The sequence below is a fragment of the Malaya genurostris genome, chromosome 2, assembly GCF_030247185.1.
Source record: "Malaya genurostris strain Urasoe2022 chromosome 2, Malgen_1.1, whole genome shotgun sequence".
Classification (NCBI taxonomy): Eukaryota; Metazoa; Arthropoda; class Insecta; order Diptera; family Culicidae; genus Malaya; species Malaya genurostris.
This window is the reverse complement of record NC_080571.1, coordinates 212,959,952-212,987,186: the sequence shown is the minus strand read 5'-3', so window position 1 is coordinate 212,987,186 and position 27,235 is coordinate 212,959,952. Positions and strand designations below refer to the sequence as shown.

Here is a 27,235-nt window from a genome sequence, read left to right as displayed (position 1 = left end):
TGTTTTATTTTAAAAATACACAAAATCTGGATAATAAAATACATATAAATAATAAATAACAATGATAAAATTCAACAACAAGTTCTTTTTTATCCGAAATATTACGATCGACCATATTTTCCACTTAACGATGTAGGACATATTTTTTTTCGTTTGGTTTTCGGTTAGTGAGTGCACAACAGTTTGTGGTGAACTATAATGTCAACCAGCAGTTCAACATAAACCGCTAAACAGACGTTTCTGCTGTATGCAATATTCTTACTGGCATGCCAAACAAGAACGTTTTTTTCTGACTTTCTGGTTGATTCATGTTTGATTATTCAAAAGTAAACATTATTTTGTGTTTAGAGAACATAACCGATTTCAATTTCCTTTACGTTTCGTCATTAACTCGTCAGTGCATAACAGTTTATGTTGAACTGTTATGCCACCTGCAGTTCAACATGAACCGCTAGGCAGGTGTAAAGTTATTGCTATTTGCACTTAAGGATCAAGGATCAAATTTCTTTTTTTCCCGAATGAGAGTCGATCGAATCATACAAGTCGAACGGAATAAAGAATGCAAAATTCGAACTCGAACGAAAGTACTCCCTATCGACGGCAACCGAATAAAACGAAGTCACAGGGAGCCAAATCAGGTGAGTTCGGTGGTTGCTGAATGGTATTCGTTTCGTTTTTAGCCAAATGTTCACGGATAACGATGACATTGTGACGGTGCGTTATCGTGGTTCCCGGTAACCCGAGACTTTCGTAGCTTGGTTGTTGGTGAGGATTGTTCCACGGTAAGCGCCAAAGAGCGAAGCGAATGAATCGGCGTTGTATCGATTCGATTCTATGAGCACCGTTTAGGTAGTGAAAATTCCAAACGATAGTACTCCAGGGTTGAACAAACAAGTGAGCAGTACAGAGATTTTAAGCAGTATACATCCGCAAAATTTTTAGCTATCCTCATAACAAATCCTAAGTTGCTAGAAGCTTAAGAGAAACAATATAGCTGATGTGTTGCTTGAATGTCAGTTGCTCATCGAGAAGAACACTAAGTTCTTTAACACACGTCGTTTTGACTACCGAGTATCCTTCCATAAAGTGTTCGAAATGAAATGGCTCTTTTTTCTTCGAGAGCGTAACAACTGCCGTTGAAGAAACCTGCAGCTTCTGGGTTTCGAATGTAATAGTAGATCTTAACGTCATCAGCAAACGATAGACGAGGACCCTCTAGAGTAAAGTTAACGTCGTTAAAGTACAGTAAAAAAATAAAGGCCTTGGATGGCTACCCTGCGGAATTCCGGATGGTTTATATGTGTGAAAAAGAAGAGCTCTCGTTGATGTTGTCAGTAGAGATGGTCGGGTATCGGGTATTTTACCCGAAACCCGACCCGTACCCGTACCCGACGGGTTTTTGGTCGGGTACGGGTAAAAATTTTTATTTTCAATCGGGTACGGGTCGGGTACGGGTAAAAAATTTTACTGCTCACTCGGGTACGGGTCGGGTACGGGTAAAAAAATTTACCGCTCACTCGGGTACGGGTCGGGTACGGGTAAATTGTTTTTTCGGATCGATTACCCGACCATTTGTACTTCACAGAAATATGTTTACACGTTGACGAGATTTTTTCATTGCAAAACAGTTCTTCCGAAAAATAATCAATTTGATTCAAGGGGTTTTGACATTCGCGCCTAGGACCAGACCTGTCAACTGGCATCTTTTTCATTTTTTTCTTCATTCAAAAAAAGTATCAATCATAGTTACGTGAAAAGGTATGTGAATATTTCCCGCCCTACTTTGTTTATAACATATTTAATAAGACACACTTCCTTAGCTCTATGATGTTGCGGTCGGAATCTACTTTTCACGTAGGTTTTGATGGACTGCCATTTTAAAGCTGTTTAATGCACAATCCAGTAAAAATTATTTGATTCATATACTGCCCATACTCGCATATCAGTCTCATATCGATTTTCGCCAATTTTGAGTTAGCTTGAGGAATGGAGTCTTTCCTCAATATACTCTCAGAAATTGCAATTAAAGTTGAGGGTTTGTTCAGTAAAATATAAAAAAATATCAACTCATTTCTGTGTCCCATATGCTAAAGTACCCGCATATCAGTCCCATTCAGTGCAAAATTTCAATAATTTCATTTGTTGCAATATTGGAACAGCAAAGGTGTATTACCGATATTTCATGTAATAATACCAAGATTTAGCATTAGGGAGCAAAGCAAAGTCTTGGCATTACATTCCTTTCGTGGAATTTGGCCTTTCTGTTTCAACAGACTTCGCAGCCGATTCTTAGCGTACAGAATCATTGCATGGCTAGTACTATGGATCCTACTGACACTAAGAATCCTTCCAGGTCGGGACTCGAACATACGACAGCTGGCTTGTAAGACCAGCGTCCTATGCATTGAACCGCCAACCCGGGACCAGCATTAGGGAGCACAATAAATAAAAAAAATCGGTAATAAACTTTTGATCGTCTTCTCAACATGCCGATTTTCCATATGGGACTGATATGCAAGGATGGGCAGTATATAAAATGTAGTGTAGTACTCATATCACATTCAGATACCAGAAAACTGTTATTTTAAATATTGGTTGGAGATTTTCAAAATTTTCATAAAAATCATTAGGATTCTTACCATAAAAACATGAACATTTAATTCAGAAAATCTGCATAGAAGTTCTTCTTATTCTGCACTTCTGGGTGGTGTCACCTCACTTGAAATGACACCGATTGATGGCACAGCAAGTTGGGCTATATTGCTAGTTAATTTTCGTTTCTTTTCACTGGACAACAAGTGAAAATCTCGATGCGTGACAACGTGGAGTCGCAAAAGAAAGGGTGAAAATCTTTTCTCGCGAAATACTCAAATTTTCACCGTGTTCACTCGTTGAGGGTTCCACCGGTTCAATGACTGTAAAAACCACCAGCTACCGATAACATCGTGGGTGTGGGTTTGTGAGGCTACAAAACGGGCATAGTTGACAGATTAATTTAAATCAAAATCATAATTCATTTTGCTTAGTAGTAAAAAATTGTAACCAAAAAAATTTCCTACGAATGTTCAAACTACTTACACTTGAAGGACTCACTGTTCACCATGTTCAAAATTGAATTTTTCACACCGGGAATACACGTACATTGTTTGATTCTTTGGTCAATTCAAGTAAACGAACTGATAACAAACTATTCATTTTAGGGGATGTTCGCATAACATTCATTTTCGTCACGTGTAATATTCAATTTGACATTTGGAACTATTTTACGTGATTTTTCAAGTGATTCGAATGTGAATTTTTATTTGTGTGTCAAGATAATGAGCACGCTTACTTGTGGTTCTAAAGAATTGGATCAAAAGTCGCACTGTTTCGTAAAAACCATACCTACCTAAAATTGAATACAACGGGTATTACGACATTTTGGGTAAATATACTTTTCGAAAAATTTGAGTTGATATTACTCCCTTTTGTTCACATTTGTAAATTAGTATAAAGTACCAAAGACATTGAAAATCTACAGGGTCCGCCATCTAACATTTATTTTTGAACTAGCGGTTATTTCGACATTGGTAACCTCAATGTCACTTCTGATTTGACAGAAACTTAGTTGTATCCTTCCGCTGAACGAAAATGGTTTGCATGTTTAAAAAAAAGTTACATTACATTATTCATGCTTCACATTGTATTTATATGTTTAAAAGTAAACAAGCATTTTAATGTATTTTTCTTACCAACTAGAGCCTGATACGGCTCGATATCTAAAACACTTTATTTTTTCCATACTGAATTTTGGTAAAATTTTTACTACTCATTCGGGTCGGGTACGGGTACAGGTAATTTTTAATCGGGTACGGGTCGGGTACGGGTAAAATTTTTTATTTTTTTTCGGGTACGGGTCGGGTACGGGTAATTTTTTAAATTTTCAATCGGGTACGGGTCGGGTACGGGTAATTTTGTTTGCTGATCACTCGGGTACGGGTCGGGTTCGGGTATAAGAATTTCTATACCCGACCATCTCTAGTTGTCAGTGCTAGGGGAGAAATTATACTTGCTCTTCGTCACACAGATGAGATGGACATCTCTGTTCTACAATACATTGTTCTTCTATGCAACAAGAAAGTATACACGGAACTTGTTCTGTACTTTCAAGTTGCCAAAAGTACCACGCGTACGTGTAGCAGCGAGTGAGTTCACGCGGCACTTGCTCTGCACTTCGAACTGGCATAAATTTCCACGTGTTTTCTTAAGTAGCGAAAAAATTCACGCTGTTCTGGTTCTGTACTTTCAAGTTCTCAAAACTTCCGGGTGTACTTTTATGCAGTAAGAAAGGGGATGTTTTAAGTAATTGTGGAATTTCAGGTTACTTGGGTTCTCAGTCAGTCAGCTGTCCACGGAATCCAATCTTGTTGTTGGTTTCGGACCATATTCTTATTTTTACGTGGATCAAAATACTTATAATCCCAATATATACCTCCGTGTTCATTTTGTTTGTAACTGCAAGCCATCAATTCAAACACCATAACAATAGGATACTTGGTCATATAAACTTTTTATGCTCGTCGGCTACATCTTCGGCCGGGAGGGAACTAATATACACTCTTACCAGCCGCTACCTAATTTTAGGTCAATACCTACCCAAAATCAACTGAAGTCCATCTCCCCAATTTTAGGTAACGAGTGATGACCTCAAAATTTAGGTAAATGTAAATTTATCCAAAGTGTTATGCCATAACAAAGCACGTTACCCATTTTTTACGATCCAGATAAAGTTTGAGTAGATAACGACCTAATTGTGGGTAGCTTATATAAAAGCTCTACAATGAGTGATCTCACCTCAAAAAATAAGTAAAATTTATTTTCAGTATAGATCTCGGTTCCGGAGTATGGTACAGGAACAACAGTTAACATGCTCTCGTCGTCAGTAAACAGAATTACCGAATTTTGACGCTTCAGAAAGCTTTTCTCTCATTGCTCGAGTTGTAACTTCCGGATGCGGTTTTTCTGTGCCCTCAATCTCGCCCCGCAATTTTCTTTACGATTTTCCGTGTCGTAAAGTTGCTGATTCTGTGTTCCTTCACTGTTTTATTCATTGAACGCACAAACCTCACTGTGTTGCAAAATCTAACCGCCAATGTATACGGATTAAAATTCCTTTTTCCTCCCTAGACATTCGTTCCTATTCTGAGTGAAGACTGTCTCAAGTCCTTGAACCCGACAGCAAGACGTTCATGACAGTTTCGGATCGGGTTTGGCTTTATAAAAAACGTTTCTTACGTTTCGACTTTGGCTCATCAGTGCTCGAAGCAGTTCAAATTGAACTGCCATCAGGGCCGGTGAAAGAGGTGGGTACGGTGGGTAATACTACCCACTCGAAAATTCCAAATATGGGTAATTACCCACCTGAAATTTCGAACGAAAAACATCGGTAATATTAGTATTATTCATAGCAATATTTTTATTGTAATTTAGAATAATAAATAAAATTCAAATTATAGATTGCTAGTTCTGAAGGTGGAGCAAAGATGTGAAGATATACCGCAGAAAGATGAGACTTTTTTTTAATATATTTATTATGATGAGACTTGACAACAATCATTTGAGCAAGCAGAAATCTTTCAGTAACTTAACTTTCTCCTTCCAGCAGAGGAGCCGAGCTTAAGCACCTCATCAATGTAAATCACTCAAGTCTTCGATATACCGGAAAGTACCGATAAAGGTCTTTTACAATTTACTATCGGAACCGGCAAAAGAAGAATGCAGTAGTAAGAAGAAAGTAACAACTTCAGGTAGCTTTCACGAATCTAATAGTAAATGGTAGAAGGGGTTTATCGGAATTTTTCCAGTAGATGGTCAAGCTCGACTCCTTTGATAAAATTTGATAGCTACTACTAAGGTACTAAGATACTTGTCTCGTTTAAGCTTCTATATTTTCACAAAAATAAAATCGCTCAAAATCTTTTGACGTAGGACTACGTTTATGTTTTCTTCACCATTGTGCAAATTCAAAATACAGAAAATAATACCGTTCAAACAGGTTATGAACATTGATAACTCAATCATTTTGAATTGATTTCCAATATCATTACACAAACTGCTTGGAAATATTTCTACGCATATTTCAGATTACAACTTCAGTTAGGAACGAAAATCATTGTCATGGTTTCCTTTACCAAATAAGACAATTTCGTCTGTACACGGTTTTCATAAGATTTCTGGGTTCCAATGAGTGCGTTCGCATTTAATAAAATTACTCATACAAAAAAAAATTCTGTATCGAATAGACTCCACCCTTATAGAATTATTTATCAATGACATGAACATAGACTTCAGTTGTAGTGATGACTGTCTCGTTCGAGCCAAATATTTTTCACTTGCCTGTCATTTTGCTGATCAGTAAAGGACAAGCAGTCACCGGGGGCTAGCTCATTGTGGATAAGGTGGGTGAGGAAACAGATTACAGCCCAGTTCGTTTAATATTTTCATTGATTTATATCACGGTGCATTGTCTTGGTTAACGGTGATATTTTTGTTCATTTTATGAGGCCGTTTTTTACTATTTCACACATCAAACGCATCAATGAATCAATGTACTAATCACTTTTGAAGGTACTTTCTAGCACCAGGTAGTCGATTTTAATTATACCTCAGGCATCCAAAAACCAGACGCCATGATTGTTCAGCTACCTGTTACGTTTTCGAGTGGCTTTCCTATTATGAATGCTGGTTTGACTCCGGATAAACATAGTAGATCCATGTTTCGTCCACTGTTTCATACAAACGCATTGTGAGCGAATGCGACACCCATTTGGAAAAGATGCCTAGATTTTCGTAGAAGATCGTAGAAGAACTTCCAGTTCATGTGCTAACCATCTCAGAACATCTAATCTAACGAACTTTGATTTTGCGTTCGTACATTATGATTATTAAAATTTGCTTATTTTTTCCGGTTGACTGTTTCATTTTTTTTTTTTTTCATAAATACGTTTATTTCATAGGCAATATACATAAGTTTTTCTTCGCCGTGGCATCCACAATACATAGTAGTTTAAACCTAATACATTTCGAATATCATATTAGTATGTTGGTACTCATTAGTTAATCTAAACACTGTTTTTATCAAGCGAGTTGCTATTTTAACTTACATTAAATAAAATACATTTATTTTGTACATGATCTTATAACTATTTCAGGATTGTTTGTATCAGTTCACCACTTATATTCAATATCCTATAGTTGGCTATTGGTTGAACTCATGGAAGAGAAAACAGTTTAACATAAAATAAAATTTAAATTGGAACTCGAATGGATTTAATGAAATGATAAAGAAGTTTCATGTATGGAAGGTCACGACAAGCAAGAATGTCGCGAACTGGGACATTGGATAGTCTACCTTGGGTACGCAAGGAATTTATTAGTTGAGATCTGACATCACGAAACTCCACGCATGTCCAAACAACATGGTCAATATCGCGGTAACCTTCGCCGCAAGCACAATGATTAGTCTCGGAAAGTCCAATTCGAAGGAGATGTGCATCTAACGTGTAGTGATTGGACATGAGTCTGGACATCACACGAATGAAATCTCTACTCACATCCAGTCCCCTGAACCATGCCTTTGTCGATATTTTAGGAATAATTGAGTGCATCCACCGACCCAGATCATCTTTATCCCAAGAAGCTTGCCAGCTGGCAAGTGTTCTTTGGCGAGACGCGCTATAGAATTCGTTGAAAGCAATCGGTCTCTCATAAATTTCACCCTCAATAGCACCACGTTTGGCTAAAATATCGGCTCTTTCATTGCCTGGAATGGAGCAATGAGCCGGAACCCAAACTATTGTGATTAGATAATTATTATTCAATATGTCGTTCAGACACTGTTTTATTTTACCCAAGAAAAACGGTTCATTTTTGCCAGCAGCGTTTGAGCGAATGGCTTCAATTGCACTCAGACTATCTGTGAAGAGGAAATAATGGTTTGGAGATAATGTGACGATTACATTCAAGCTATAATGAACTGCTGCTAACTCTGCTATATAAACAGATGCAGGTTCTTGAAGCTTGAATGAGGCCGAAACATTATTGTTGAACATACCAAACCCTGTCGCTTCTTCCATTCGCGATCCGTCCGTGTAAAACATTTTCTCAGAGTTAATATGCCTGAACTTACTTGAAAATATTTTTGGGATTTCCATAGAGCGTAGGTGGTCCGGGATTCCACGCACTTCGCGCTGCATGGATGTGTCGAAAAATAAAGTTGAGTCAGGTACATTTAGGAGGCTGACACGGATAGGAATATATCTTGAAGGGTTGATTTCCTGTGACATATGGTTAAAATATACTGTCATGAATTTTGTTTGAGATCGAAGCTCGACTAGTCGTTCGAAATTATTAATTACCATGGGATTCAGCACATCACATCTTATTAGCAGGCGTGATGAAAGCTCCCAAAATCGATCTTTTAATGGAAGAACTCCCGCCAGAACTTCAAGACTCATTGTATGTGTCGAATGCATGCAGCCTAAAGCAATTCGCAAACAACGGTACTGAATTCGCTCAAGTTTGATAATATGAGAATTTGCAGCGGAACGAAAACAAACGCATCCATATTCCATCACTGAAAGTATCGTTGTCTGATACAATTTTATTAGATCTTGCGGATGAGCACCCCACCAAGACCCTGTTATTGTTCGAAGAAAATTTACTCTTTGTTGGCATTTCGTTATCAGATACCTAATGTGTCCTCCCCACGTGCATTTGGAATCAAACCACACCCCGAGGTATTTGAAAGTCAAAACCTGTTCGATTATTCTTCCCATCATATGAAGCTGAAGTTGCGCGGGATCATGCTTTTTTGAAAAGACGACCAGCTCTGTTTTCTCCGCAGAGAATTCGATACCAAGATGAACAGCCCAAACGGACAATTTATCTAAGGTATCTTGCAATGGTTTTTGCAGATCAATAGCTTTGGATCCAGTAACTGAAACCACGCCATCATCTGCCAATTGTCTTAGTGTACATGGGGTTACTAGACAGCTGTCAATGTCATTCACGTAAAAATTATAGAGGAGCGGACTGAGGCATGAGCCTTGCGGGAGACCCATGTAGCTAATTCTGATTGTTGCCAAATCGCCATGTGAAAAATGCATGCGTTTCTCTGACAAAAGGTTGTGCAAATAATTATTTATAACCGCTGGGAGTCCATGTTGGTGGAGCTTGTCTGAAAGAACATCAATGGAAACTGAATCAAATGCTCCTTTAATGTCTAAAAATACAGATGCCATTTGTTGCTTTTGAGCGAAGGCAATTTGGATGTCAGACGAAAGTAATGCAAGGCAATCATTCGTCCCTTTATTTCTACGGAAGCCAAACTGAGTATCTGACAACAAACCGTTCGTCTCGACCCAAGTGTCGAGACGTCGTAGAATAATTTTTTCGAACAATTTTCTGATGCAGGACAACATCGCAATGGGTCTATATGAGTTGTGATTGGAAGCTGGTTTCCCCGGCTTTTGAATGGCGATAACTTTCACTTGTCTCCAGTCAGGTGGAACAATATTTTGCTCAAGAAACTTGTTGAACAATTCCAACAAACGTCTTTTTGCGAGGTCGGGCAGATTCTTCACCAAGTTGAATTTAATTCTGTCCAATCCAGGAGCGTTATTGTTACAAGACATGAGTGCTATGGAAAATTCCATCATTGAAAAGGGGCTATCAATGGAATCATCATTTGAAGAAGACTCCCTAACAATGCTATGCGTAGGAACGGAATCTGGACAAACTTTCCTCGCAAAATCAAATATCCATCGATTCGAGTACTCCTCACTCTCATTTCCTACGTTACGATTCCTCATTCGTCTGGCCGTATTCCAAAGAGTGCTCATTGAGGTTTCTCTTGACAAACCTTCCACAAAATGTCTCCAATAGCTGCATTTCTTAACCCGAAGTATGTTCTTGTACTTGGTTTCTAAAACCAAGAATTTTTCAAAATTCTGAGGAGTTCCTCCTCCTCGTTTTAAAAACGTCTTGAAAGCATTTTGTTTCGCGTGTTTAGCATCTGAGCACTCTTTGTCCCACCAAGGATTTGGAGGTCTTCTGTTAGACGATGGACCAAGAAATCGTTTGGTTTGGGCTTGTTCTGCGGCCTCCAGAATCGAACAAACGAGGAAGTCATATTCTTCAAGTGGGGGAAGCTCTTCCATTGAAGTTAAGACACTTGAAATATTACTTTGGTATTTAATCCAGTCAATATTTTTTGTCAAATCATATGGAATATTAACTGAATTAGCAATGCCTTTGTTACTGCTAATTGAGATGATGATTGGTAAATGATCGCTACCATGTAAATCAGGAAATACTTTCCAGGTGCAATCTAGTCGAATTGAAGTCGAACAAAGAGATAAATCTAATGCACTTGGACGTGCAGGAGGTCTTGGGATCCGTGTCATGCTACCCATATTTAGTACCGTCATGCTAAAATTGTCGCAAATATTATATATTAGAGATGATCTGCTATCATTGTAAACGGAACCCCACATCATTCCGTGCGAATTGAAATCTCCTAAAATCAAACGTGGAGCAGGAAGGGCTTCGACAATTTCATTAAGCTGTCGTTGTCCAACTTGAGCTCTTGGAGGAATATATACCGAAGCAATGCAAATGTCCTTTCCTTTAATGTTTATTTGACAAGCAACAACTTCTATACTAGAAGTCGAAGGAATGTTTAATCTATAAAAGGAATAACATTTCTTAATTCCTAAAAGCACTCCACCATACGGGGAGTCTCTGTCGAGACGTATAATGTTAAAGTCATTAAAATTTAAGGCTATGTTTGATGTAAGCCATGTTTCGCACAAAGCAAATACATCACATTTTTGACTATGCAACAAAACTTTAAATGAATCAAGTTTTGGCATGATGCTTCGACAATTCCACTGCAGGACAGTGATTGAATCATTTGCGGCGGATGATAAATTATCCATCAAATGATACAAAACCTGTAAGAGCTGGCCATTGAGCTGATAACTGTTTCAAAAAAGTTCTAGCTATTGGAAGGAATGCTGTTATGATGGTCTTTAGAGGTTCAGAAATATTGAATGCAGCGAAAATCCATTCTACAATTTCCGAAAATTTCAGTAATCCTGTTGGTGAATGTGAAATGGAGCCCACTGGATTATTGTCTTTTCTTGAGCTAGTTCCTGGATTGGTTTGTGAATTTGACAAACCAGGAGGCACAGTTTTTGGTTTTAAATTTGGCTTTTTAGCTTTAACACGGGGATCTTTTTTTGAAGGTATAATTTTAGGTGTCTTTTTTGGTATTTTGTGGTTTGTTAATCTCCTCTTAACAGACCCTTGAGGAGTGACAAACGAGGTATCTTCACTATTTCCGTCAGAGTCAGATTCCTCTGGCTCCGCAAGATTTGAAAAACCGTTTTCGGTTTCCAAAGGGGAGACATGTATGACCGTTTTGAGCATTTCTGCATATGTGCGCTTAGACCGTGCTTTTAAAGAAAGCTTCATTTTGTCTTTACGCAGCTTAAATGCAGCGCACACTGAAAGATCATCATGAGGGCTTTCCCCACAATAAACACATTTTTCAACATCTTTATCGCAAAGATTATCCTTATGAGGCCCTTGACATTTGATACATTTGGACTTATTACTACAGTAAGTAGCTGTATGTCCGAATTTTTTACAGTTCGTGCAATTCATAACATGCGGTACGAAAAGCCGAACAGGAAGACGAATTTTATCGATATAGACATGGCTAGGCAATGCAGATCCGGCAAATGTTACGCGAAACGAATCTGAGGGACGATAAGACTTTTTTCCATCGACAATAGATGCTGAGTACAATTGTTTGCACTCGAGTATCTTAACTCCCTCAAGCATGGAGTTTTTAAAACGGCCAACTCCATTTTTAAGTAAATCATCTGCTGTCAGACTTGCTTCAGTCACAACACCGTCAATTTCTACCTCCTTCGATGGAATGTAAACTCGATATTCAATAGCAAATAATTTACAGGTTACAATATCGTTTGCCTGTTTCAAGTCGTTAACTACAACTCGAATTTTATCTCTATTAACCTTACAGATTTCTTTAACTTCAGAGAAATGTGATGTCAAATCCTTTGTAATTTGCATCAAGTTTAAAATCTTTTCTTTTTTTCGAAGATAGACTATCCATGGCCCAGTGGTACCCTGTGGATAATGTTTAGCCCTCGGAGTATTTAAACTTTTACTAGTATCCGGAATCGGATTCGGATGATCTTCCATGAGATCATCCATTACATTAAATTTTTTTTGTAAATTAATAATACCAAAATAAAAACTTATGTTTAGTAAAATTTCAGATATAAGAAATAAAAAATAAATTAAATTAAATCTACCTTGTAGCTGATGTCTCTGTTCCTTTATCGTGTAGAACGACGTGAAGCTCTTCCAACGATTTCCAATTGGCAGTCTTTTGCTGTTTCCAATTGGCAGTCTTCTGTCGTTTACTGCTATCTCAGTTGCTCTGCCGTCGTTGTGAACACCACTGCACTTGCTGTACCTGACCCCAGGTACAGTGCTTTTGCTCTTGGTGGCGATCAAATGCGATGCTTGCAGTGTAGCACCTCGCGATATATGCCGTCTCTTTTGATCCTACGCAGCGTACAAATTCTGGTACCTGGTAGATCAGCACTGGGTTGCTTTAGCACCTCTGTGCCTTTGCACCCCTTCGTCTTCGCACCTTTATGCGATGGCACCTCTGTGACTCGTCACTTCTATGCTCTCGCACCTCTGTGTCTCTACACCTCTGTGCGTATGAACGGGATGGCCTTCGTTGCTAGCTTTCCAGTCGGGAAACGCCCCGAATATTGCGTTTGCTATGGGCAGTTTAACTACCTGAAGCTTAGAATTGTCTCGGTAGCAGCCGTTAACTCACGAGCCAGTACAATCGAAACACAACCTCTTCGCTTGAATGGTTTTTACTGAATGGACTGTTTCATTTGGCCACGCTCAAAATCGGAACTCCACAAATCTTTATTTTTAATGTATCCGAGTGAGGGAAATACTTCTCAAGCTAGTGCTTGGCTTGCGCTGATTTTTCCCTTTAAAAAGCAATGTTTTATCAATACACGGGTTTCGTTATTTCCATTTTTCATAAATGAATTTGTAACATCGCTTATATGTAACGTCACTTATATTCAGTGTTTGTGATGCTATTGATGTGAAAATTTGACACATATTCTCTGAAAGTTGGTACTTTCGAAAAATGAGATTAGTTCGACATCACAAACGTCATCTCTGGGTCAGTCCCGGGACTTATTGATCAATGCGTTATGCACATCAGCGGCTGGACTGTTCATGGATTTGATTTATGCGCCGTTCGACTCACGCCACATTTTGATAGAAGATAGGTTGTTTCTTTGTATTCAAGAAAATGCTGGATGACCTGGAACCAAAATTTTCCAAGAAATAATTTCGAAATTTTGCAAACACGAATAAGTTAAAACAGATCACAAAACACTGCTGCCTTTGTATTGAAAACAAATGTTGGCATTGATTTTGAAACTAGCTGGGTAGTCCAACGTTACATGCAATGTTTTATAGAAACAAAATAGTAAGAAAAAAAAGACCTTGCACTTTTACGGGATAAATATAATTTCCGTTACAATAAAGGAATACACTGGCACCGTAATTTACGCGCAGAGCCGGGGTGCGTGAATTAAATTTCGCGTAAATCAAATGAAGCATCGCGTTATTTCAAATTTTTCGCGTAAAAAAAGGTTTTTCAAATTTCGATGCTTTAGCGCTTGATGGCCAAGGTCCAAGAACTACTTGGAGTATTGTCCTTAGGGACTACACTGTTTTACAGCAAGAACTACAACGACGAATGTCTTTTTTGCTTGTAGTTCACACTTTTAGAGCTACACATTGCTTACTTGTCTATTTATAGCTGTTCCAAGCAGGTTCCCAGCCGTCCAAGAACTTCAGTGAAAACAGATCTTAAGATCTATTCGAGCATTCAGCAGACCGAGAACGATAAGTTTGATAATACACTTTGTTACACAGGTAGATCTCAAGGCCTAAACTCCAGGAAGTTTTCGGATAGATCATCGGTTACGTTGGTAGACCTTGAGGCCTTTCCGAGGAGGTTTTAAATGAGCAAGTTCTTCTACAGATCTTATCATAAATTTTCTGTAAATAGTACTACGAATACATACCGCACTCAATAGTTATATAAGAGCGATTATATAAAATATTTATTTTCCAGATAATTCTTGGATGCCCACGCTCTTATTTAGATTATTTGAAATTAAACAATTCATTAATGTACATTTCACAATATTCAATTCTCTGAAGCATGTTTTTTGTATATGTATTTAAATTGAAATTTTCATCATTATTCAAAAACCTTTTTTTACGCAATCATCGCGTAAATTAAATAAAAAATCGCGTTGTTTCAAATAAAACGCGTGAAAAAAATCGCGTAAATTAAGTTCGCGTAAATTGCGGTTTTAGTGTACTTTAAAATAGTGGGTCGTTTCCCCCGGTATGAAAAATTACCCACCTGAGTTTTACATGTTTCACCGGCCCTGACTGCCATCTCCAAATAGCAGTTCAATTTAATACTGTCTACTTAGCGGTTTAAATTGAACTGATACGTGGAGATGGCAGTTCAACTTGAACTGCTTTGAGTACTGATGAGCCGATTTTTGATTTAACCATATATTTAATAAGGCACACTGCTTTAGCTCGATGAAGCTGAAGTCATTTTTTAACAGTACTTAAGATCAGGATAATTTTTTGAATTTTAACATTGTTGTATTTGGTTCACGTTGTCGTATGCTGATCACCGCAACTATGGGAGATCTAGTCTCCAGTTGTTGGTCGCAGGAGCTGTGGGTATGGATCTTACATGGGGATTGTCTAGATGACGTTTATTTTGTTTCCGTGGATCCGCGGAAAACACATCCAGGTTACGAAGACCCGGTGGGTGACCCACATGTCGGTCATCGACTGGAGCGATCTTCCGTGGGCGATGATGATGACCGCACTTTCTTCTGCCTGAGTTCTACAAGCTTGGGTTCGTTTGAAAGCTACGAATTGCCTGAATTGATCTGGAGATGATAGGATCTAGCAAAGTTTGTGTCAAAAATATAGTCAAAAATGTTATAAAATTATTATTTTAAAAGCACAAATCTCAAAATATCAAGGGGAACGTACTTCAAACATTTTGTTCCCACACCCCTTTTTACCCCGTTTCCCACAATATTTACTTTTTTTTCATTCTCTTCCGTAACATCACCATCACCGGAAGACCGCTCCAGTCAATGACCAGCATGCGGGCCACCCGCCGGGCCTTCGTAGCCTGGGGGTGTTTACCGCGGACCCTCACGGACCGAAGAATGCGGCCAACATAGAAAATTACCATCGCCATCTGGAATCATCTCATCCTAAATTCAATTCACCGGCCACTACCGATCGCCAGCTGAAAGCTGGATTCTCGAGAATCCGCGACCCCGATACTACATTACATAATGATACTATTCTAGTTTTAAGTTAGACGATAATTAAGATTAGTAAATACCCTTGGCATCTTAGAGCTTAAGCAGTGTGCCTTAATATTATATTATATTATTGAATAAAAAAAAAGGGGAACGTACCATTTCAGCCAATTTGTTCTGATTCGTGATTATGTTTAACATGTTCGATTGTTCGATTTGTATCCGGTATGATGATTTAAAAAAAACTATGCGCTTTCAAGTGATGCAAATCACTAATACGCTGCCAATGTGCTATGGCAAAACTGTCAAAACATTGTATGCACGGGAACCTTGTTTGTACGATGGTACAAACTTTATCATGCATACTGTAAATAAAAGCGAGAATATACTAAATTGCGGTGTTATTGGTGTTGTTTAACCTCTGGAGGTTACGGATCGTGAGAAATAATGAAATAATGTTATCTTTGTAGAATAGCAGATTAATTTCGAGAATGAAATATGTTTGTAGTAGATGTTTTAGCTATTTATATTTCAGCGCTCCGTTGCATCAATTACTTCTACATGAGTTAATAAGACTCTAATTGAATTATTCGACAAATTGTTTGTTAATACGTTCTGAAAACTCTACTAATTATACATTCTATAACTCAATTGGATGTTGTTTTTTTTTCAAAAGTTTTTATTTTTTCAAAACCAGTCACTTTCAATTGTCCTTGGGTTAAAATAGGGTCCGAAGCAAATTTGCCGTTCTTGCTTTCTCCGTTTTTATCCGAATCACCATAGTTGTCAACGGACCGTGATATCCTGTAAGATTTACTAATTTAGTAACTCATTCTACTGCTTTACACTTTGAATAACTACCTGGAAGATGATTTGCTTTCCTTCAGGCTCGTAACGCCGAGCTGATTGAAAGAGATCGGTACATCCAGCTCTACTGACGATGAACCGGACACGGAAGTCCGTACAGTCTGAAAAGGTTCCTCGATGTCCCGGCTCAATACATTGATCGACGGTACATTGAGAATGTCATTCAGGTTATTCAATGTTGCCCGAGGATCATCACGGCTCAAGTATAGACAGTACTTCAACTGGGAAATGTTTTGGTTGAGTAAGTACACCGCGTACATGAGTGCGTTAGTTGGTGGCCCCGAACGACAGTAGAGGGGAAATCTGAGAAGTAAAAAGTAACATCGTTGTAGACTAACATTAAGTTAAACACAGCAATTTGAATTACTCTCGATCTGCCGTTGGTAGCACCTTGACACAATCGATCATTTTTGATCGTGATCCCTCATACTTGATTGGGTTTCTGCAATGGTTAATTTTTTAGTGAAGCTTTTTGTAAAAAAAGCACTGAACCTATTTACCTAAGTGGAATATTTAGCGTTGATGAACACATCAGCACAGCATGGGCCACGTATCCTAGTGCAACACTAAGTGCTAGCGCAGGAGTTGAATCCGTATACGATTCAGCATTCGGTAGAGGAACGTCGTTGATTGTACAAATACCATTACTATGCTGGAAAATGAAATTAATAAAAACAACATATTTTTAATTGTTTGTGGGGAACAATTTAATGTTTATTAACATAAAAAAATTAAAGCAATCATGATTACTTGTGGTAAACATATTTTCTATTATATATTTTGAATGTACTATAGAGTTCTTATGTCAGTACTGATGAAATGAAAGGTAATCATAAAACTTTTTTCGAATCGGAAAGAAATTTAATAATAATTCATGGGCATTTATTAAAAAGCTTTGTGTCCACTTCAATTTACTATTTTTCGCTCATATTAGAGCGAAATCAGATTTCAGTTTAGCAACGCCATCACACGGTACTGATTCAACGTATTTTTCAAATGTCTGCATGTTCAGTGGACATGGGCGGGTTTCTGGTTTATGCACCCAAAACCGAAACCGTACCCGAATGCGATGGGTACGGGTCGGGTTAAAAAAAGGGAGTTCGCGAATGACGATTCTTAATTTTTAAACGGGTACGAGTAGGATTTGAATATTTACATTCAGAAAAAATTACCGAACCGAAAACGAACTTGACAAACTCGGGCCAGAAAACAAAATTTTGTCGGGTTTAGGTAGATTTATATTTTTTATCGGACTCGCTTCGGATTTGGGTTTGGGAAAAAATCATTCTCGTATTTGAGTTGGGTACAAGCAGATTTTTTATTTTTAAGGGACGAGTTCGGAACTTAAGAAATTGCATACCCGACCATCTCTAGTGTGTAGTGCGGCTACTTTCGTGCGCGCGGGTTTAACATTTTTCTCACGTACTTGCATGTGCGCATTTAAATGCGGACTCAACATGCGCTTCACAATAAACAAGAGGCAGCCATATGGGAATTTTCGAACTGTTGGCGGGAGACTATTCAACTATTGTCCACATCACTGCTAAAAATTTGTTGGGCAGTAGTTTTTTTTCTGTTCCATATAAACGAATTTGTGTCTATGCGAAATATTTTGCGAAAACAGTTCCTAGAGAATTTTGCATGTCCTGAAGAGGATCGTTCAATTGGTGATGAAAGATGCTGTACACAAACAGAGTCGTTTCTAAATGACAAATCATTGCCTCTCGTGCGAGGTGAACGGCGCAAAAAAATCCATGCAAGGTTCACTTGTTGATGTGCACAGCTACCTTCTCTACAATATTGACGAACCACACAGAGTATCGGCTCGGTACTGGTTCTTTGGCCGGGGGCTTTTATTAAATGCATTGAAGAGCGAAATTCATTTGAAACCAGTGAGCTTATGTAAACGAAACTGTCATCTCTTTTGGGGGAAACCCATGCAAAGGTTTGGAAAACGGAAAATTAGACAGTTTCGAAAAATCGTTTTTTCTTTTATTTTATTGTAGTTTAACTTGGACTTGGACATGGACGGCTGTATGATGGTTATGTGTGTGCCTAAATTTCCTAGTTGACGTTTTGAGAAAAAAAAATTAAACGCGTTTAAATTTTTCGAAGTCCGTGAGCACGATCCTGCAAAATCTACTGAACCAATTCTTTTCAAACATGAAACATAATTTCTTGGTATTAAATGTCTACGTTTTTACGCAACGTGATTCTCAAAAGAAATTTTGGGGAATGGTCTGTTACCGCCTTATTTTTCAATATTAATATATGGAAATTCAACTAAATATTCTTTAAATGATGCTATATAATGTAAAAAAGTTTGAATGAATTTGCTCAAGCTGTTTCTCCGTAAAAAATAAAAAAACACTTTTTTTGATTTCAATTATCGCTTACACCCCCCTAAAACTGACCCAATGCAGTTCACATGCACATTACTAACGTAGATTACAATCGGTACGTAGAATTAATCTGGATTCGATTAAAAACCCCGCACGCAAACAGGATCAGACATTTTGTCTAACCCGAGACAAATGGCCATAAGGTTAAAACCTTATTACCGGAATAAAAAAAACGGTCCAACAAACCTATTTTGGTCAGAAATGTTGTGTATCGTTATGTTTATTAGTATGCTGTGCTCTTAGGCTGATTTATTTGTGTTCGTTTGTTCGCGTGTTCTAGTGATGCGTTTGGGGTGATACTAAGTGATAGACTTGTCAAACTAACCTTATTTATGCGATAAATCTCGTTCAGTGACCGTAGCAGACGATGTCTCGCACCCAGCACTTTTGTTTTCAGATCCCTGTAGGTCTCCTTTTCGTTTGCATATGCCAGTTTCTGCTGGTATAGACATTCTTTTTCCTTTCCATAGTTCCGATAGCTGGCCATCAATGTCGATTCACGATCGATGTTGTTATCGGTCATTGTGCCTAGCTTCAGCTGGAGTTTTCTAATGCGACCTTTGATGCGATCCTTTTCCTGTAGCAGAATTCTAGAGCGAAATCGAGCCAGCTCGATCTGCCTCCGCAATTCTTGAGCTTTCAACAGTACCTCAGGTTTCAATGGTTCGCGTTCCTGGTAAAGCAACCGACTAAGTTGTTTGCCCATACCTCCTCGATTCTGTTGGGACGATACGGAAGACCGGTAAACTAATTGCTTGTCGGTGAACAAGTCCAAGTTAAGGCAGTAGGCGCTCTTCATGCAAATGCGGTCAGTGATTTCCTTCGCACTCTCACTCTCATACTTTATGCGTCGCTGCCGCTCCTGTACCGCGAGTAACCTTTTCGTATCGTAGCTAGGTCGAATTTCGGTTTTGAGAAACTCCATAAAAATATATCGAATTTTTAGGTTGCTTTCAGCTTCTGTTGTTAAGGTTGGACTAACGACTGTTCGAGCAGGAGATGCATGCGTATTTTTTTCTGGTGATCTAGACAACATTGTCCATCGCCCAGACGAGGTCGGAGATGAGCTTCCTGCTCCAGCTTTGGACATATTTTTATTACCTTCTACGTTCAGCAAATTGTTCGAAGCATACCAGCTTGTTGACGGAGAACTATTTCTATTATCACAGAGCATATCGGGTTTTCCGAGAAATCCTAACTTTGTAGTTGGTGTTTTCGCTGCCACTGGTTCTTGTTCCTCACTATCCAAGATATGTTCAGCAGACGTAAAAAAACCACCATGTAATTGAAACACCAATGTGTTTTCTTTCAAGCGCTTTTCGCTTCTCCTCGTCAGTGGAACCAGACCGGAAAAGTAGACTCCCCATAAGAAAAGTTGTTTGTCCTCTTCGTTACTAGAACTTGTGTCGTTTCCTTCTGCTACTACACTAGCGTTTGCGACTTGTTCAGTAAACCTATGCTGCCAAACACGCACGCAAACGCATCGAAGTGAGGATTTAATTACCATTGGACAATGAATCTCCGGCCATAGAACATTGCTATGTATGTCCAATTTTTCGCTGGTGTAAAACGGTGCCGACATTGTGGTCGTGTGTAGCGTAAAATAGATAGAGCATTTCGGATAGCTACATACTATGTTGTGTCCAGAAATCTGGATTAATGTGCGCAAACGTAACTGCTGCGTCGATAAAGGGGTCCAATCACGACACCTTGGTCGGTCAAACATTTTCTAGAGATGAAAATATATTTAGTTAGATGTAATCATAAAGTAACATTCGAGCAGAGCAACATAATTCTCTAAAAGCCTAAAACAATGATACTATCGCATAAATTTCTATTTCATTCTACTTGTAACAATTGAATCCATTATTGTAAATTTTGGAATTCATCGAAAATAACATAACAGTGTTTAATTACTAAGGAGCATTTGATACGCTGAATCATTAACTGTAATAGTATTTTTGTATATTTAATTGCATCAACTGAGATGAACGAGTCGAATGTCTACATTATTCTTTTGAAGAAAGCAGTGAGGGCACAACAGCTGTATGTTTTCTTATCAGCATTTAAACAAAGCTGTACAATCGCAATAGGCGTAAGATTCATGTACTTTCAATATGTATTAGTTACTGTTTTCCACTGTTCGATTTCACTTTAATTAGATTACGAATACATTCGATTGCGTTTATTTTCTAACTCTTTCTTCGATTAACAAGTGCTGCAGCAACATATTTAAGGAAGATGTGAAAGATACTCGATAGAAAAAGTTCAATAATGAGAAAACTAACTACTGCAGCTACTTGTCGCAACTTATGTTTGCTACCTCATTTTCTGCAGGCAAATATATTTATGATGCTACTGGATGTCCTACGGTGTGTATCGTAAAATCTCCTAGATGATCCCTTTGATTGTATTGTAAAATATTGAAAAGAACCCAATGTATAAGCGAATACGATTTTTGTGAAAGCTGTAATACAAAAACAAAATGCACAACACTTTCAATGAAAATAATTTTTTTCTGACGTGATTATCACAACAGAGATGCCAGGTGAAAATTTCAAATATTCTCGGCAGGATTCAAAGAGTCTACGAATTAGAAAACAAGTCTGCAAACTTCAAGTACTTTATAGAGTATGATGCAAGTTATTGAATTAGTAGCAAAAAAAGGCCGTGGAAGATTTAAAAGTATAAATTTTGACAAATGTTCGTGAACAAATTGATCTAAAATATCTACATAAACTAAATACATCATTTCCGAAAAATCTGCCGACCTGGCATCTCTGTATCACACTGACATATATCAGAATTAGAGTGCCTATAACCAGAGTGTCGACATCTCATCCGTAATGCTGGCAACAATTAAAAACATTCCATTAGCTTTACATTGAATTGACAGTTCGTTTGCTCGTTTGGAACTGGTAGCTGTCATTCCAAACGAACAGCTGTCGCCACTCTGATTATAGTCACTCTAATCAGAATATGTTGTTGCTGTTGTGGATTATATGTTGTACACTCGCCGAAAACAAGGAGATTGCACTGAGCCAAAAGCGGCCCTTACACGAGAATTATTTATATCTTTATTAATTATTACTAAGTAATCCCGAATAAAAAATATTGTAGAAAAACAATACGATTTCCTGTTACAAAACCTTCCACAATTTTGCTTTGACCATTGAAAAATATTTTAATGTATTGTTATACACTATTCAATTAATTGTGAACATGCTTTTTAAAATTAGGCTCTCTGACAGCTCACTTACAACCACAAATGCAAATGAGATTAGTTTGTTTTCATCAGGAAACGCATGCATTAAACACGATTCAGACGATCAATCAACTTCCGTCGACGCCCAGATTATTTTTATTAATTTTTTTAGCCGAATATTGCTCACGTATCCGACGTTAAAATGTTCCGTGAACTTGACGTAGTGTCCTTCCATATGAATTGCTTACAATTAATGTTGTTGTTACTTTACGCTTTTACATATTGCTTTGTTTTCATCAGGAAACGTGTTGGCCACCCATTTTTCAATAGGGCGCCGTTCATTTTTCACCGGGCATAGAAACCTCAATAGAATGTATAGCACAGACTAACAGCAAAGACATCATATTAACAAGATATCCAGCTCTCACATTTCCCGAACAAATCATTGGCAACATGCGAGCATGTCGCCCGCAGGTGAGTCCGCATCGAATCTCATACATAGAAGTAGGAGAGAGAAATGTCAAATTCGTGCGCGCCAAAATAGCAGGGCTGCGCACCCATACAATTGACATGATATGTTGAATGTGACGCCGTGCGATGGCGTTGCTGAACTGAAGATTGATTTCGCTCCAAGCTGACAGGGTCTGCTAACAGACAGGACACTCAAATTAGATTCATCAATCATTTTAACGGTCATTTCGAATATTCCTTTAGTTGGGACAGTACACGCATATGTCATGATGTCGCCACGTTACCCTATCAAAAACATCCTGTCTGTCATCTAGACTGTGTTTATTTTTTTCATTTACCAACAGAGTTGCTATTTATAAAGAATTACCTGTAATGTATTGATTCGTATACGTCCATGCGAATTTCATGCAGGATACAGATTTAATACATATTGCCAAAACTATACACATAATTGTGCTACTTCTCATCCTCCAACGCAATACAAAATCGAACTCGTTTTGTTACAATAGTTACTTGCTTCTGGTCTACCGCCACTTAATTTCGGATGAAAATTACCAACACACAAAAAAAATCTAGATGAGCAACGTTGAGAAAAATAAATGGTTACCTTCCAACATCGCTAAAAAGTTAAATATATTATCAACGTAATCCAATAATTTATTGTGATGATTCATTTTCAAATATTATGATGAAATCAGGCATTCCTGCAAGTAGCTGATCGGTGTTGACAAACGAGGGGAAACCAACTAGTAAAAAAATTAGAGGGTTGTATTCAAGACACGACCGAGCACAATAACATTAAAAATGGAACGTTTCTAGGGTCTTCATAATTAATACAAAAATAAAGATGATGATACACTAAACTAAAAACTTATTCAATTGACTAATTACAAACTTGCTCTAGTTTAAGCGCTTAGATTGTTAGCAAATGATAAAATTGACAATTAGATTCTTTCTTGATAATTGATTCTATTCAATTTTGATTCCTTTCCACAAATTTTTACTTTGTTAAGTTTTGAATAACGTCGCCTAACTAGAAGTCAATTATGATGAATTCAAAGTTACTTGAAAGCTCAATTTTAGATACAAACAACCTAAAGATTTAAACCTGAACAAATGAAACTATTTTATTGTATGATAATAATTTTAGAGAAACGTACAAACTTATTAATGTTATAAACAGTTAATCGATCCAAGAGAAGATTTTATTTATTTTAACGAAAAATGTTCTACCAGTAAACTCAGTAATAGTCCAATTTTATTAATCCTTCTTCAAAATCGTCGATAATCTTCGGAAAGTGTCGGTAAATAATATGGCAACAATACGAGTAAGGAAACATGTGAAACAGTCCGCATAAAATATTTAGTTACTTACATTGATTTTCGCTTTGGCATATAAGGAATATACGGAATGGATACGCAACAAAATTCCGAAATTTTGTTCATATTGTAACTTGATGTTATTAACACATGAATGAACATTGTCATAGTTACAACGTGTGTAGCCATCAGACACTTATTGTTTTGAAGCAAATAATAATTGAACTGAAACTGACCGTTAACCAAATTCTACGAGGGTTCCTATTCAAACGATACATGTAAAATCGCAAGTAAACTTACCTTGAGCTTATCTTTGATACTATATGATATTGCATCACAGACTAACAGACAGGACACTCAAATTAGATTCTTCAATCATTTTAACGGTCATTTCGAATATTCCTTTATTTGGGACAGTACTCACATGTGTCATGATGGCGCCACGTTACCCTATCAAAAACAGCCTGTCTGTCATCTATACTGTGTTTATTTTTTTCATTTACCAACAGAGTTGCCATTCATGCAGAATTACCTGTAATGTATTGATTTGTATACGTCCATGCGAATTTCATGCAGGATACAGATTTAATACATATTGCCAAAACTATATACAGAATTATGCCTACTTCTCATCCTCCAACCCAATACAAAATCGAACCCGTTTTGTTACAATATTTACTTGCTTCTGGTCTGCCGCCACTTAATTTCGGGTGAAAACTACCAACACAATAAAAAATAGTCTAGATGAACAACGTTGAGTCAAATAAATGGTTACCTTCCAACATCGCGAAAAAGTTAAATATATTATCAACCTAATCCAATAATTTATTGTGACGATTCATTTTCAAAAATTTTGATGAAATCAGGCATCCCTGTAAGCAGCTGATCGGTGTTGACAAACGAGGGGAAACCAACTAGTAAAAAAACTTTTACGTAACACAAGGGGTGTACCGATAGTAAATAGTTCGCGCAGTACAATATAGGTGGAACTAGTGCATCACGAAAAATTATTTTTATAAGAATTTACGCATACTGTCATGTCTGTTAGTCTGTGATTGCATCTAATAGTTCTGTATATGTGAGCCTGTGGAACTCATTTATACTACCAAACCGAGGAGACCGCCTTTAGAAGTTTCAGAATTTAATTCTGAATCATTTGAAGCGTTTAATTACTGGTGGGACAACAACTTGTTCAGTCACATACAATGAAAAAGAAATATCTATGATTATCATCATCACACAACTTTATACTGAATCCATTTGCGCGCCACCGTTTTGTTCGTATGGTAATGGAGATTTAAGTATGCAAACCGATCCGTTGCCAAATTAAAACATTTTGAAGCTTACAATATTGAAGCTTTGGAATCATTTAAATTAGGAAAATCCATTAACAAATTATCGAGGCACAATCGCTGCACATTAGATCCAAAAAATCTATCGCCGATAATTCTAAATTGGCCTGATAGTTACCAGAGAACCAAAATAAAATACTCAATTCAAACCAATTTTTCAATGGTATGCAATTGAAATATTCAAATGACGTTATCTCATAAGTTTAAGTTAAATGTTTCCAAATCGATTTGTTGTTGAATTAAATAAATCCATCAACAAATGGCTGAGTTATAAGCGTTCAAAATTATGACAGAAAATGTTACGCGATTAGTTTTGCATGTTTTAAATTGACACCCAGCCTCGGGAAGCGAAGTGTAAGGCATTTTTAATGGCAAAATCGACCAAAAATTTGCTAAATAGAAGGGATATTTTAAAAAAATCGTTAACCACTCTGATTCGGTTTTTCAATAGCTAGGATATATATAAGATACTCAAGCGAACACGGTGTTGCGCAGACAACAGGAAATTTAACCAACACATGATGCAAAAGCGACAATCCAGCAAGTGAACGCATATACAATCCTGTCATCAGCTCACTGGACGAGCTACTTGTTTCATTCACAGTCAAACATCAACTAGGCAAAGAAATATTGTGCCGCCTATATTTATAGATTTCTCTTCATACTACGCATAACGATGCGGTGTTTTTTATGCATGACGCAAAGCCTCCTATGCCGAACAAGAAGTTGACGTCATTTTGTACAACAGGGATTGGTGGAACTTTCACCAACACATGATGCAAAAGCGACAATCCAGCAAGTGAACGCATATACAATCCTGTCATCAGCTCACTGGACGAGCTACTTGTTTCATTCACAGTCAAACATCAACTAGGCAAAGAAATATTGTGCCGCCTATATTTATAGATTTCTCTTCATACTACGCATAACGATGCGGTGTTTTTTATGCATGACGCAAAGCCTCCTATGCCGAACAAGAAGTTGACGTCATTTTGTACAACAGGGATTGGTGGATGAAAACATAGGTCGATTCCAAACATTTTTTCAATAGTATGCTATTGAAATACTGAAACGACGTCGTCATACATGTTTAAGTTAAAAGTTTCCAAATCGATTGGTTGTTAAATTATAACAATCCATCAACAAATGACCGAGTTATTAACGTTCAAAATTATGACACAAAAAGGTTACGCGATTATTTTTGAAACTTTTAATTGACACCCGGCCCCATATAGTGAAGAATAAGGCATTTTTAATGCCAAAAACTTTCACATAACACAAGGGGTGTACCGATAGTAAATAGTTCGCGCAGTACAATATAGGTGGAACTAGTGCATCACGAAAAATTATTTTTATAAGAATTTACTCATACTGTCATGTCTGTTAGTCTGTAAGTATAGGTTGTTAAGTATCGTAACAATTCAAATCATAAAATTTTCTCATACATGTTGTCTTGGAAAACAATCAAATGTACAGTTTTCATATTGTTTGAAACACCACATGTACAATAAATTCAATTGTATAATCGAAGAAACAATATATTGAATCGTTGGAAAAGAAACAAATCAAATAAAATCGATGGTTCATTTTTTTAATGGAGTGCATTCCAAATTCATATGAGAAGTCATCATTACTGCCCTTACACGTTCATTTAAAATGGCATTACTATTTAGTTACGTCTCACCTTCGTGCTAGTATAAATCACGTAAACCTAGATTTCCCACTGTAACACAGCGCTTATAGTGAGAAACGAGTGTACTTTTTTCCATTAGTTACTGTGATTGTGTTAAGAGCGCAGGCAACTCTATACATACATTTTAGGAGCATTTACGCGCCCATTTTTTACCAGATGGCGCATTTGGTGTCACTGATTGCTCAACTTTATTACTATTATACTGAGGAATCTAGATGTATTTTATTTATGGTGCCAGTAAGTATGCTTCGGGTGAAACCCTCAACGAGTGAGCACGTTGTATCGTGTTAGTGCGGTGAAAATTGGAGTATTTCGCGAGAAAAAAGGATTTTCATCCGTACATTGGCGACTTCACATTATCACGCAGCGAGGTTTTCACTTGTAGCCTTGGTTGCTGAGCCATCAATCGGTGTCATCTCAAGTGAGGTGACGCC

The 27,235-nt window shown here is 37.5% G+C and overlaps 1 protein-coding gene across 1 annotated transcript; it reads right to left on the bottom strand.

Annotated features, from left to right (window-relative positions):
- Positions 1 to 15,988: 15,988 nt before the first annotated feature.
- LOC131427433 (UV radiation resistance-associated gene protein) lies at positions 15,989 to 21,298 on the bottom strand. Its single transcript, XM_058590613.1, has 6 exons — positions 21,084 to 21,298; positions 19,086 to 20,489; positions 16,859 to 17,010; positions 16,726 to 16,800; positions 16,353 to 16,661; positions 15,989 to 16,295 (listed from the first exon to the last, which is right to left on the bottom strand). Exons 2-6 carry the CDS (start codon positions 20,484 to 20,486, stop codon positions 16,139 to 16,141), a joined length of 2,094 nt encoding a protein of 697 aa, XP_058446596.1. The 5' UTR covers positions 20,487 to 20,489; positions 21,084 to 21,298; the 3' UTR covers positions 15,989 to 16,138.
- Positions 21,299 to 27,235: the final 5,937 nt, after the last annotated feature.